The 14,766-nt window shown below is 47.2% G+C and overlaps 1 protein-coding gene across 3 annotated transcripts in view; it reads left to right on the forward strand.

The window, feature by feature from the left end:
* Positions 1 to 14,766, forward strand: part of Hmgcl (hydroxymethylglutaryl-CoA lyase) — a 40,440-nt gene that overhangs the window by 5,047 nt on the left and 20,627 nt on the right. For all 3 annotated transcript variants that reach the window (XM_077660820.1, XM_077660822.1, XM_077660821.1), the window contains exons 3-6: positions 5,911 to 6,018; positions 7,113 to 7,208; positions 11,691 to 11,749; positions 13,448 to 13,537. In XM_077660820.1, the coding sequence (XP_077516946.1) occupies positions 5,911 to 6,018; positions 7,113 to 7,208; positions 11,691 to 11,749; positions 13,448 to 13,537 (353 nt within the window). The remainder of the gene's footprint in view (positions 1 to 5,910; positions 6,019 to 7,112; positions 7,209 to 11,690; positions 11,750 to 13,447; positions 13,538 to 14,766) is intronic.

The following is a 14,766-nucleotide window of genomic DNA, read 5'->3' on the forward strand; positions in this document are numbered from 1 at the left end:
TTGAACTTTTGTTTCTGTACCCCTTTAAACTCTATAAAACCAAATAAACCAAAACAATTGGTTCAGTTCTTTGCCAGCTTCAGTGTGCTTTGCGCAAGCTTTAATGCACCATTTTTTCCAGTTAGAGAAGTGTTTTCAATTTATAGACCCTTCTATTTCCTACACTCACGAAGCACTTTGCAGTATCATTTGTGGCATCATAGTATTGCTTTGCACTGAAGCTAAACCAAAACTACTTGACAAAAGTCACACTGCAGCTGTTTTTCTGATTGAATAGACCGTTTGAAGTGAGTCGTGTTAAAATAGCATAAAAACAGTGTGACATTCCTTGTGTGTGCTACGAGGTTCCGCGTTCGACGGCGCGGCGTAGACGGAGACCCAGATGACACCAGCATCATCAATTACCCAGCCATGCTCTTTGAGTGACGACCAGAACGAAGGGGTTTAAGCCCAACCAGACCCAACCGGACCCGCCGCCGCCGCCGCGGGGAAACAGGCTTTATCCTCCCCAATTGGCGTGGCGGTTCCAGGGGCGGCCCTCCCGAGCACATTCCAGGACAAGGGAACTGTCAGCGATCCAGAGCGCGCCTTACCTTGAGGAGCGAGTGTCAGTTGATGGATGGAGAATGGAGGCCGGTGACCCGCGGGAACAGTCAGCGGGCCAGAGCGCGCCGTACCACAGCCGACGCTATGCGCTACCGCGAAGACAACCTTCTTTCCCTCGGACTCAACACGTGAGGGGGGCGAGACCTTAAGTGCGGTGGTATGTTTGTGCGCCCAATTGAAAGCCCTAGCCCCCCCTCCTTCCCCTCCGGCGTGGGCGTCCTCACCCTAGGGAGTGTGGAGAAGAGGATATAAAAATCGACAAGCAGTACGGAAGAGAACGCTCAGGACGACATCGTTCGCCAAGAGGGCCTTCAGCGCCGAAGCCCGACGGCGTGCAGCTTCTGCCAGCAACCGCTCGAGCCCAACTCCGGAGCCACTCCATCGCCCCCATGAAGTCGTCGGCACGTAAGCTCGGACGCCCCAGCCTCTGATGTATAATCTTAATCATGTGTAATTATTGAATATATCTGTTTGTTTAAACTGAGCCATACGGTGTCTCTTTGCCTCTCCCTCCCGTGTGGACCTGCACATTATGGGGGTCATCACACTGGTGTCAGAAGTGGGGTCTCAAAAGCAAATGTCCTCTGAATGCTGCGACATTCATGACTTCAAAATTGTAATCAAAAGGAAATCACGGGACTGATTGTGGGACTTTTACCCCCATTTGAGAGGCTTGAGGCACCGGAGGGCTTGAAAAAAAAAAAATGTCTTTATCTGAGGGAGCTCCCACTCCACAGCCGTCGCTCGGAGCAAGCATGCTGGCATTAGGAAGCGTCATTCCGACGTTTACAGGAGATAAGAAAGGGGTTCCAATCTGCGATTTCTTTTCCATGCTAGAAGAGATTGGGAAAATGGGGGGATGGTCCGATGCTCAAATGCTGGGAATGGCGAGGTGTAAGATGGCAGGAGCTGCTCATGATTTTGCATGGCGAGACGAAAAATTAAAATCCACAAAATCATTTGCGGAATATAAGAAGCTCGCGTTTGAGCATTTCGACACTGAACCACGTCACGTGCGGGTACAGAGGTTCCGTGACGCCGGACAGATGGTAGGGGAGGACGTGCGAACGTTTGCGTCGCGGCTTCAGCGCTTAGCGCGCGATACGTTAAGCAGGGAGGAGGAAGGAGACCAGCTAAAGAAGAAATACGCGGAGGATATACTTAAAGAGGAAATGACCGCTTTGTTCGTGGCTGGTCTGCAAGACCCCGTGCGCCGGTTCGTGCTCTCGCGCAAGCCGAGCAATTTCGACCAAGCCGTGGAGGCCGCATTGGATGAGGAACGAAATGAGGCGTTAACGACAGCCGCAGCGAGAGTACGCGTCATAGAGAGTGCGGTGCTCAACCCTGAGGTTGCTCTCTTGACAGAGCGAGCTGCTTAAGATCGCTAAGAAGCAGACAACACCGTACCATCCGGCTTGCAACGGCGCGGTGGAGCGACTGAACCAAACCGTGGCCGGGTTCCTGTCGCATTTTGTTTCGCACGACCAGCGGGACTGGGACTTGTGGCTCCCGTATGCAATGTTTGCCTACAATTCCGCAGCACATGAGAGCACGGGCGAATCGCCATTCTTTCTTCTCTACGGCCGAGACCCGGACCAGCCTAGTGAAGTGCCAGAGGGCCCCCGTCGTGTCCCATACGCTTCACTGGACGACTATAAGGTTGAGCTAGAATCGTGCTTGCAAGTGGCGAGGGACATCGCAAAGGAGGCCTTAAAGAAAGCGGCGAAGCGCAGGAAGGAGGTGCACGATCGCAGTGCTAGAGACGCGCCGTTTGATGTGGGGGACAGCGTGTAAATTGAAAACTGCCAAAGGCAGATTGGGCTAGCTCGTAAGTTCCAGACGAAGTGGAGAGGACCGTGCGAGGTTGTCGAGAAGCTTTCTCCGGTAAACTTCAGAGTCCGAGACGTGAACCGGCGCTTGATAAGGATACACGCAAATCGCCTCAAGTGGGCACCGGTTCAGTATTCACGAAATGAGGAAAGGGAAAGTGCGGATTTTGATGGGGACAGAAGTGAAGCGGAGCGCGCAGATAGTTCGCAAGAAACGCCCTCTCCTGCATTTGTTCGGCAGGCGCCCGAGGTGACGGCCGGAATGCCACCGGATTTACTTCATGCATTGCTAGAAGAAGAAGCGCGCGAGGTTGCCGCGCAGATAACGCCAGGAGAGGCTCCTGCCACGAGCCCTCGCGAGTCCCAAAGCAGACAAAGGGGCACAGACTTACTTAGTATGACTCATGAAGGCCGATATCCGCTGCAAAATCGGAAAGCTAAGTCGGACTAATGGCGTAAACAAAGCGGAGTTGTGAACTGGTTAGAATTGTGTAATGCCGCAGCTCATAACATTGCTATGTGCTGATGTGTTAAGTTATCGGAGTTGGTAGTTAAACCTTTCTGTCATTAAGTAACACCTTCACAGGAGAGCATGCGGAGCGCATGCAGAACCTGCCCTACTTCCTTTCGTTATCTATATTTTTGTCTGTGCCGTGATCGTGCTAGAAGTGGGAGCTCCTTTGTAACTGTGGTAAATTTATTTCGTCCAGTTTGGACTAGAAAGGAGAGGCTTGGGTGCTGAGTTTCATGTTTATCTGTAAAAGAAGATCAGTGCTGCCCCTGGAGACGCCAGTTATGACAGCGGAGGCATATGGTGTTGTGCAGTGGTGTTGAGTGCAGCGAAAAGTGTTTTGTCGGACGCACTGTGCGAGGCGATTCAGAAAGACAAGGGGAGCTGCGTGGACTCAAATGTTCGGAGAACATTCTTCTGGAGGGTGAGCGAGTGTGACATTCCTTGTGTGTGCTACGAGGTTCCGCGTTCGACGGCGCGGCGTAGACGGAGACCCAGATGACAGCAGCATCATCAATTACCCAGCCATGCTCTTTGAGTGACGACCAGAACGAAGGGGTTTAAGCCCAACCAGACCCAACCGGACCCGCCGCCGCCGCCGCGGGGAAACAGGCTTTATCCTCCCCAATTGGCGTGGCGGTTCCAGGGGTGGCCCTCCCGAGCACATTCCAGGACAAGGGAACTGTCAGCGATCCAGAGCGCGCCTTACCTTGAGGAGCGAGTGTCAGTTGATGGATGGAGAATGGAGGCCGGTGACCCGCGGGAACTGTCAGCGGGCCAGAGCGCGCCGTACCACAGCCGACGCTATGCGCTACCGCGAAGACAACCTTCTTTCCCTCGGACTCAACACGTGAGGGGGGCGAGACCTTAAGTGCGGTGGTATGTTTGTGCGCCCAAGTGAAAGCCCTAGCCCCCCCTCCTTCCCCTCTGGCATGGGCGTCCTCACCCTAGGGAGTGTGGAGAAGAGGATATAAAAATCGACAAGCAGTACGGAAGAGAACGCTCAGGACGACATCGTTCGCCAAGAGGGCCTTCAGCGCCGAAGCCCGACGGCGTGCAGCTTCTGCCAGCAACCGCTCGAGCCCAACTCCGGAGCCACTCCATCGCCCCCATGAAGTCGTCGGCACGTAAGCTCGGACGCCCCAGCCTCTGATGTATAATCTTAATCATGTGTAATTATTGAATATATCTGTTTGTTTAAACTGAGCCATACGGTGTCTCTTTGCCTCTCCGTCCCGTGTGGACCTGCGCATTATGGGGGTCATCACAACAGGTTTTGAGGAAAAGTACTCGTAAATTACTTTGTAGCCATACCAATAAATTTATAATCATAACGATAAGTTACTACCATGCCAATACAAGGAATGACGAATTAAAAGCTTCAGGGTGTTCATCGTGCCAGTTCTGCTTTCCACTGCAGGGATATGAATGCTGTGATCTTTTTTGCACCTGGTTTCCTAATGAATTTCTCTGGGTGTCGATAAGTGTCTCCTTTAGAAGGGGTTTTTGCAGATTTTGTTTGCCAATATGGTTCCCTTGAAATGCAAGAAACAGCCTTAAACACCTGCAGAAATTGATAGTGTGTACAGAGCGGTGATAAAACGATTGTCAGCTTCCCTGTGCAGTTATTTATTAGAAATTGTTTTGCACATTCCCCCTCCAATGGGAAGTCATGCTTTTCTTTCTTCTCTACTTTATCTGGATGCTTTATCTCTGTGTATATTTACTAGAACAATTTGGTGGCTGCATTTGCATCGGCCAGATGCTGAGTGTATGTTTCTGTTGTTATTGCCAAACAGATGGCTTGTAATCCCATCTGGCTAGACCATGCAGAGTTCACTGGAGAAATATCGCTGCAGCTGATTGTATGCACATAATATACATTTATCATAGTCATTAAATATAAATAATATCCTTTTAATTTAATACTTATTATTTCAAAAATGCATATGGGAAATTCGAGACTCTCGGCTGTGTGCCGCCCTTTCACTGCAAGGTTTGGATGACCCTTCATGCCTGCAACCTGAGCTCTCGTCAGCCGCGTGGCTGCCCTACATTTGGCGGTGGCGTTGGTGCAGCTGCATGACATTCTGCTCATTGCCTAGCCTTGACGCAATAGTGACTCGGTCGAGAAACAGAGACAGCATTCAGTTATCATTTCCTATCCTGGTGTCTGCTTTTTGCCCCTCTTGTGATGTCTTGTTCATCCTGCCTTTGCGTCTTTTCTGCCGGCACTAGCGTTTGAATCACTTGGTCAGTCGGAGAAACTTAATACTATTATTATTACATAACTGCGAAAAATGTATACAAAAATATTTGGACCAGTAGCTTAATTTTCTGACTAGCAGCTGGTCCATTGCAAGCAAATACTTTGTGGTCAAGCACTGAGTGTTTTTATCCCATACAAACATTTCATTAACAAGCACAAAGTAAGCGTGCTCCCCTCAGTGCATGTGGTCAGTGCTCTTTTGTGCAGTTTTCATTTTTATGCAAAAGGACAGACTTCACTCCTCCTTCTTTGCTTCAATAGTTTCTAGTTTAGTTCTGTTTCTATAGAATTTCGCACTGAGGCTTAATAGTTTTCTAGCTCTTCTTTGATATTTTCTTGGCACCTCACTTGCGTACTGTACCATGTTTGATGCCTGGTTTTTAGGACAGCAATGCACAGACAACAGAATCGAACATGCTGTTCTTTGAAACTCTTAGCATGGGAAGACATGTAGTGTTCTGCAAGTGCATCGTAAACAGTGCTTGGACATGCTCCATTAGCATATTATTACTGTAATTTTTGCTTTCTGCCCCATTTTTCGCTAGGCATTTTATTTAACCTTTAAGAATGTCTCACCACAGGGCTGCCAGTTAGACTGTAGTGTGTAGTATGAGCTGGGGAGGTGTCATTGCTCTAAGAGAGCCTTCCCAGTTTAGCATTTTATATATTAAGCCTCAACTGATTGCACCTTGCAGGAGATAGTGCCGACAAAGACGAAGATTGAGCTTATCAACCGGCTGGCGAACTCAGGCCTGCCTGTTGTGGAAGCGACGAGCTTCGTGTCTCCCAAGTGGGTCCCTCAGGTGAGCGGTGATAAGGAGCATTGCTTGGTTGAGTGCTCGGGTGATACTGTCGCCCCATTCTCATATCTGCGATATCTGAAGGTCACATTCAACTTGTCACTGCCAGCAACAGTGTTTAGTTCTTAGTTTTCGTAGACAAATGACCATGTAGGTCATGTCCCTGTATGCTCACTCTTATTTTCAAAGCTCCAGTGGTTTTCTAAACTGCATGGTGAGGTGATTAAACAGACTCAGCGTGATTTCCATTAATTCCTTTTCGTCAGTTGCCGCCAGTGCCTTTTTTTGTCAACAACCAGTTCACCCGTTAAGCATTTTTTTCGCCATGCCCTCGGATCAGTCATCAGCTGTTGACGTTTGTCACATGAAATCACCTCCCTGTGAAGAACTCTTTGCCTTAATTTTACATTGACTTTTGTTTTATTGCCTTGTTAGCTTTTATAAACTGAAGTCTACTTGCTGAATTGTTTGCTGGCTCTTTAAAGTTTGTTCCTTGGGTTTGTGTATCTGCATTAAGCTTACTGTAACATATAGTCTTCGGTACTATAGTCTTTGCGTAATTTTTCTTCTGCCTTCCTGGACCTTAGTGAAGAATTTACGTTGTATACATAGTATGTCATTGAGAATTTACTCTTTCTGTCAGAACTGACACAGCGTTGGGATTGACTGAGTGGCGTTTTTGAAACTAGTTTGTTTTTTGTATTTTCTTTTCCGTGGCAGAAAGAGTAATAGAAAAGAGAAGCTGCTCTGTTAACTGCGACAGTAGTGTTTGTGAAGTGCATGAACAGTGCAGTAGGACTTGGCTGCCATGACACTGACCCTGCATGTCATTGCACTGGTCAGTTTTAAAAAAAAAAAAAGGCTAGCTTTGCCACTGAGAGACATAAGGGAGCAGTGTCAGTAAGGGAACGAACCTCAGGTGACCATAGCTCACCTTATATTAAAAACCGTCAATGAGTGTGAGCAAGGTAGGTGATGCTGAGGAAGTAATTGGTGGTCTACAGGGCAGGTTTATTGGATGACAAGTGGAGGGAAAGTGACAACTTAAGGTTGTGCATGGAAAGTGACAGCTGGGGTATGATTCCCCCTCCCCACAGATGGCCGACCATACGGAAGTGCTAAAGGGCATTGAAAAGCAGAAGGGTGTCAGCTACCCGGTGCTTGTCCCTAACATGAAAGGGTTCAAGGAAGCGGTAAGTGCTGCTTGTTGCTTAACCCTTTCGTTTTTGTGTTTGTTTTGTTTACTGCTTTGTGTAAAGAATGGAGCAGGCACTAAGGGGTGTTGTGCCACTGAAGTGTGTCACCTTTTTGCATACTTGGCAGTTGGCATTGTGATGCCATGCAGGTGGGGTGTGTACATGCATGCTCCAGTTCCTTGAGACTGCAGTGTTGTTACTGGAAAGAGAACGCAGGGTGTGGATTGAGATTCTACTTCAGGCATTGCATCTACAACTGCACAGCCCAAGGAATTATTGGCCATTTTGCCTGTGAAAAACACTTAACAAATAGTACAGTAAAAGCTCGTTAATTCGACACTGACGGGACCGCGGAAAATTGTCGAATTAACCGAATGTCGAAATATCGAATGAACCACAAAAAACATGAAATTTGCCCCAGCATGACATACCTTTATTTGGCAAATAAGTTTGTTATCGTCGTCTGCTTTTTCGGGCGAATTTGAGCGGCTGCAATAGCTCTAACAGCTGCCAGATGCTCCGCGGCACGCGAACCATCCGGAATTTGTTCACAGAAGTCTTCCAGCACGGACAAGGCTTCTGCGGCTTCTTTCACCGTGCGCTTCGGCGTTTGGGGCAGGTGCTCACAATCGTCATCTTCCGACGAATCGTCGTTGTCGGCGCCTGTCACTTCTTGGATGATTTCGTCCTCGGTCAGCTGACCGGCAATGGCGACACCATCATCGATGGACACGTAATCCGCGAGCCGCACGGCAGGAGGCAAAACGCTGTCGAAACAGCTGTCGTCTTCTGTGGTTGCGTCAGCTGCTTCTGTCGGCAGTTCCCCCGCACCGCAGTTCGGTTGCACAAAACCGCTGTGCCGAAAGCAGTTCGCAATAACTGCTGTAGGCGTGTTGGCCCATTCGTGCGCCAGAATGTTCAAAGCGCTGAGGAGCGTAAGGTCGTACTTCTTCCCAGCTTCCATACAGAGAAGCATGCGCTGCAATACATGCTTTCTGTACTTGCATTTTATATGCTGGATTATGCCCTGGTCCATGGGCTGAAGGGCTGCAGTTGTATTCGGTGGGAGGAACACAAGCTTAATCCATTCCAGGCCCGACACCTTGCAGTGAGCACTGCAATTGTCCGCAGTCGTTTCCTTTTGTCACCGTAGGCTTCACTGTCAAACGCCTCCATAATGCTGTTTTCATTCTTTACGTAAGTGGCCAAGGTGGTTCTTTTAACATCATACTTGACCATCACGTCAGAGCGTGAAACACCATCCTTCAGCACCTTCAATATTTCCACTTTCGTGGCTAGGTCCTTCGCCTGGTTGTACTTCGACCGCTTTGCCGGTGTCGCCATCGGAGCAGGACGCGATAGCGAGGCGCGCAGGCACGGCGCACTACGCACTCGAAAACAGCACAGTAAACACGCTGGCAAAGCACGCAATATCCAGAAAAGGCGTGTTAGGGTTCAATAACCGCGATCGTAGCAGCAAGAAACACGGGGCAACGACGACACACGCCAAAACGAGACTTGCTGAAGATAGGGTTAACATGACGACTGAGCACGACTGCAAGAGGCAACGAAGCACAAAGAAAGACACCGGGCGCTTTGGCCACTGCTAACCTTGCTCCCCTCGCCCTCTCCCGCACTGCTGATGACGATGACCGTACAGATGGCCTACGCTACATTGCGAGTATGTTTTTGCAGGCTAGTTGGTGCCTAAGCATTCTGGGTTTTTTGCGCAAAAGACACGACACAAAAGAAACGAGGTAGACAGGACAAGCGCTTACTAACAACTCGGGTGTTTATTGATGGAACATTTGCTTAAATACAGCAGCTGCTCTTATCAAACAAGAGGAGGGAAAGAAGAGCCTTCGCATACATATATATCAGATCAGCACAGATCCCATCATCGCACGAGAGAAGGCATGTGTCGAGCTCCAATTCTGCGCAAGATAACTGATTTCTTTTTTTGAGAGCACAATTGAAGGATTGCTGACACAAGAGTTACCCGATTTTCCTATCTCATTAGCCTCAATTAGCCAGATAATTGAGGCTAATGAGATAGGAAAATCGGGTAACTCGTGTGTCAGCAATCCTTCAATTGTGCTCTCAAAAAAAGAAATCAGTTATCTTGCGCAGAATTAGAGCTCGACACATGCCTTCTCTCGTGCGATGATGGGATCTGTGCTGATCTGATATATATGTATGCGAAGGCTCTTCTTTCCCTCTTCTTGTTTGATAAGAGCAGCTGCTGTATTTAAGCAAATGTTCCATCAATAAACACCTGAGTTGTTAGTAAGCGCTTGTCCTGTCTATTTCGTTTCTTTTGTGTCGTGTCTTTTGCGCAAAAAACCCAGAACGCTACATTCTTTTTTTCCAACTTTACAGTAGCGCCGCTCTTGGCGGGCCGTGGAACTAGGTCGAATTAACCGATGGGTGGTAAAATTTGTCCGAATTAACGAGAGTTTTGCCCCATAGACTCCTATATATAATTGTAGGGACCATGCGTGCTGGTCGAATTATCCGATTGTCCGAATTAACGGGGGTCGAATTAACGAGCTTTCACTGTATTGTCTTTTCCTGTTTCTTTTCTGTGCATGTGCAACTGAAGCATCAACTACATTTCCTGCTTAGTCCTAGTAGTTGCTATGTTTTTGTGCTTAGTATTGCGTTTTGTATAATTTCTTTGCTTCCATTTTTTCTTATCTTGGTGCTGTCACTGCCTCATCAATGCTGTCTACCTGCTCACTTGTTATGTTGAACAAGTTTATAATAACTTAATGATAGCACTTCATTTGGGAAGTGACAGGGAAGTTTTATATCCGTCAGTAAAGCTCTGTAGGGGGCTAGTTGGTCGTACATACTGAGACTGGGAAGTGCATCAGTCACGACAAGGGGACAACACCACATAAGGACTCATGTCTCGTGGTGTCCTTATGTGGTGTTGTCCCCTTGTCATGATTGTAGCACTTCCTAGTCTCAGTTTTATGTTCGACTGAAGGGAATAAATTCTATTTACAAAGAGGGCCCAGTCTGTCTGCGTGCTGTGGTTATCATCAAATCTGTTTGGAACGCCAGCCTCAGTGGCTGCAGTATACATAAGAATCGAGGCTCTTTGAAGGAAATTGTGCATTTTTTGTGTGAGGCTTTGCTTGTACGGAAAGGTTGCTAAAGAAGCAGAGCGCTCATTTTTTGTTGGAATGCTTCTGTGATTGCTGGCATTTTGAAAGAATTACAATTTGAAAGAAATCTGTGGAAATCTGGGACATTTATTGTGGGACTTTTTGTACACGCTGTTTTTCAAGAACTCTTGGCCTATGTGGTTACTATGGGCTGTTTCTGTATAGCAGGTGTTCAGAAACTGTACATATTGAACGCATTTTACAAAAACTGCTTTACCAGTAGTTTCAGAACTGAAAATGTGGAGGACCTATGCCAGTTGGGGTGTCGTAGAATAGTACAGAGTCGATCGCACTTGTCTAGAGCGCTCTGGCGGTGTGCTGCGGAGCAAATGAAGTGAAGTATTGTCGCAGCTGCTTTGCTAGCGGTAAGGCGCTGGGGTATATTCTCCTGCTCTCCAGCACAACCATTATCAGTGAAAATCAATATCTGCTTTAGAATTCTGCTTTATATCCCCCAGATGACACCTCTCGAGCACTCTAGACAAATGTAATCGACTCTGTACTGCCTTTCTACACTTGTTTACTACAGTGCGATGCTCTTGGTAAATTTTTGTGGCTGGTGGCACTATCTGAACACAAATTGCAGCAACACATTGCAGTCGTAGGCAAGAGCGTTAGTGCAGCTTTGAGGTTGACATGCATAACTTTGAGCCACTATTCTCATATGCCAAAACCCATTGTGTATTGTACCAGCACCATGTATATGGGGTGCAGTGGTTTTCACGAGGAGTTGAAAAAATAATAGGAAAAGTCATTGAAATTTTGTTCGAATTGGAAGAAGGAACAATCAGCATTCCTGACAGTGGTGACAGCAATGATCCAGCACATCTTCAGGACAGAGCTTGTGAGTCATGAGCCATGCATGGATGTGCACTGGGCTTGCTCGTATCAAGGCCATTCAGGTGTCTGTTGGGGATTAGATCACCACACACTGAGGATTATCAGCCAGACAGTGTCTGATATCATATTGTTGAAATTTTGATAGCAGTATGAGAAAGTTGTTTAACAGATGCACTCGCTAGTGCTATGCACACAAACTACAACAGTCTGCCATATTGAAAGAACTGTAACAGACAACCTTGGCCCAGCCAGCATGTTAGCAGCACTGCGCATTTTTTCACCAGCACTTGCTTTCTTATAAATGACAGGTCAAGCAAGTTGCACACATTCATGCTGCATTGTGTTTGAAGAAGGAAAGCTGAAGTTTAAGGTTCCTTTCACCGTTTCCAAGGAAACCACGGTTCTTATTGCCAAACCCATATTTAGTAGACCAATCCCATATTTTTTTTTTCTTTTGATTGCACAGCTTGCCGCAGGTGCCAAGGAAATTGCTGTGTTTGGGGCTGCGTCAGAAACATTCACACAGTAAGTGATTGTTCACACTTGGTCATAGGCCTTTCTTTTGAGCTCAGCAATACATGAAAGTTGTTTGTATGGCTTTTCATTACTTAAGGATGCCAGTAACCGAATTACCATTCTTTTTGTTGATCCCTTCAGCAGCTTAATGTCACCAGTTGGCTGAGGAGACTCTCTCTGCAACTTTCTAATGTTTATTCTTGCACTTTACCCTTTGGGTCACCCTGTATGTAGCATGTGGGGAAGGCACTCTCTGCACCAGCCACATATGGGCATTTTTTGCATGCTACACATGTCTCCTCATCCTGTGGAGCACCAAGTCACAGCCATACTGGGCCCCAAGGTCTTTGAAAAGTTGGCTTCCCTTAGCGGCTTGCAGGTGTATGGCAGAGATCGGTGTAGCAGTCTTGGGTGGCGCGAAAAATGTCACGTTGTATTTGTACCTTGGTTCCAAACGTAACATGGCATGCATTCTGAAACAGACAAACTAAGGAAAAAATTCACATTATATTTGTGTGAATAAGGTACTTAATATGTTCTTTGAATTTGTGGTATATTCGTTTAAATAGTGCGAATGAGATGCTTCAAAGAGTGTGCGCCATGATCAGTGCGATTTCAAGGTTTGTGCCATATTTTGATGCATATGTTTGAAACAAGGCTCCGTTTTGATGTTATGCTGGCAAAGGATTGTAAAAAATTTAGGGACAATGCGGGATGCAAATGTAGCATGCCATTTTAGTGAAATTGAAGTGCAAAGGTATGTTAGCACTCTAATCACATTGTGTACATTCCCTATCAAAAATTTTGAGCCCGTAGGGTTTTTTTTTTTCTGCCATGCAGTGAAGCATTCAAGACACTCGTCTAGCTGTAAACTTCTTTGAATCAAGAAAAACCTTTGTACCAGCCTCTCAAGGCCCTTTGGTCTTCATGCCATGAGTGTTCCACTACATGGCTCAAAAGAGACCGCGGGCCAATGACTTTTGACCAAGGCTGTACCTTCAAGAGAAAAGTGTAAAACAGCTGTGACTTACCGTTACTCACCTATAGGACTGAAATGCAGAAACGTGGAGGCTAACAAAAAGGGTTCAACTTATACGGAGGGGAACACAATGAGCTATGGAAAAGAAAATGATAGGTTCAGCATTAAGAGGCAGGAAGAGAGCAGAGTGGGTCAGGGAACCGACGCGGGTTAACGACATTTTATTTGAAATCATCAAGAAGAAATGGGCGTGGGCAGGGTATGTAATGCGAAAGCAAGATAACCGATGGTCCTTAAGGGTAACGGAGTGGATTCCAAGGGAAGGCAAGCGTAGCAAAGGGTGGTGGAAAGTTGCGGATGAAATTAAGAAATTTGCAGGGATAGGATGGCATTTGCTGGCAGAGGACAGGATTAATTGCAGAGGCATGGGAGAGGCCTTTGCCCTGCAATGGACGTAGTCAGGCTGATGATGATGATTATGATGATGATGTACTTTGTTCATTGCAGTCATTGTTACTTGAGTGGAACAGTATTCTGCTTTAAGTATGAGTCATTGTGGTTTTGGCACGGTCTTGGTATAAAGCTTGAATTGGCATTTCTTCCTCATGAAGAAGGCAGCAGGTAAAATCGTTTATTTTGAAAATTCTGGAAATTCTGGAAAGATCGTGCAGCTGACTGAGATGATACTTCTATCTCACATATATTTTTTTATTGTTCTCACCTTGCAGGAAGAACATCAACTGCAGCATAGAAGAGAGCCTCAATAAGTTTCATGACGTGATTGAGGCTGCCAAGGCCAACGACATCAAAATCAGAGGGTGAGTTTGTTTGCTCCCTTTTACAGGCAGAATTTCTCAAGTGAGCTATGTATGACCCAGAGACGTTCCAAAAATGAGCCTTTAAATTGGGCCGCTGCCTAACGGAAGCCAGTTCTGTGTGCAATTTTAGCATTGCTACTATTTTGTATGGACAGGCTTTTGTTGCAGGCTCAGCATTGATGTTAGTGTGTTTTGTTTGTTTGAAATTCAAAAAACAAGGTTGTCGGTTCTGAACCCATGGAACCACCAGTACTGTGGTGGTTCAGTTCCTGCAACATTTTGCTGCTTAACATGGGGTTATGGCCATGATGACAGTACAATAAAGGCTCGTTGGTGTCTTTTTGTAACTGCGAGAAAACGTATGATCCAAACCGCCTAATTGGCATTTCTTGGCACAAGAGCTGAAGAGTGTTGTACGTGAAAGAATACGTGCTCCACGTACGCGTTCGATATTTCCGGTCACAAGGAAGAAAGATAATCCGGTAAAACTTGTTTAATTGGCCGAATGGTAAAAGAAAACTTTACAGAAGAGGTTGGAAACACGGCCTTTCCGTTCAGCGTCCCGCGCAACCACTGTCCCGATGCCAGGCCGAGTCCTCCTTTTTCTCTTTTCCGGCGCCATTCCTGGAAAGCGGCAACAGGCAAACAAGCCGCCCGGTGACCCCGCAGACCGCCGCCCGGTACAGGGCCGTTCAGAGAAGGCCGTGGGATCCCCATCCGGGCGCCCGCCGCCTGGTCCGTCCGCGCGCACACACATACACGTGCACACACACACACACACACACAGCACTCCCGCCGTCCTGGGTTCGTTGGCCGATAACATCATGCACAGCACGGCGCCGTCTCAACTCTTTTGTCTCCGACACACTCCCCCCCAAATGATGGAAGTCATTTGTTAGCCGGAGAGTTCCAAAGGGTATATAAGTTGAATCGGCTGCCGAAGTCTTGCCCCCCCTGGCATTCGGACCTCAAAAGCTCTTGCCTTGTTGTCTCTTCCAGTGAAAGCCCTTTCAATCATTCCAAGCTTCCACATTTGGCGCGGCTGCAGAGCTTCTTTTAAGAGGACCACATCGCCAATGTCAACTTGTCTTCCACGTTGAACGCCTTTGGAATGTGTCAGCTGCAACTCCTTTAAGTATTCAGAGCACCAGCGCTTCCAGAACCCCTCCAACGCTTTATCACGAGTCGAGATTTTATGTTGCAGGTGGTCACAGGTCAGAGCGGCGATT

This window comes from Amblyomma americanum, chromosome 4 (assembly GCF_052857255.1).
Source record: "Amblyomma americanum isolate KBUSLIRL-KWMA chromosome 4, ASM5285725v1, whole genome shotgun sequence".
NCBI lineage: Eukaryota > Metazoa > Arthropoda > Arachnida > Ixodida > Ixodidae > Amblyomma > Amblyomma americanum.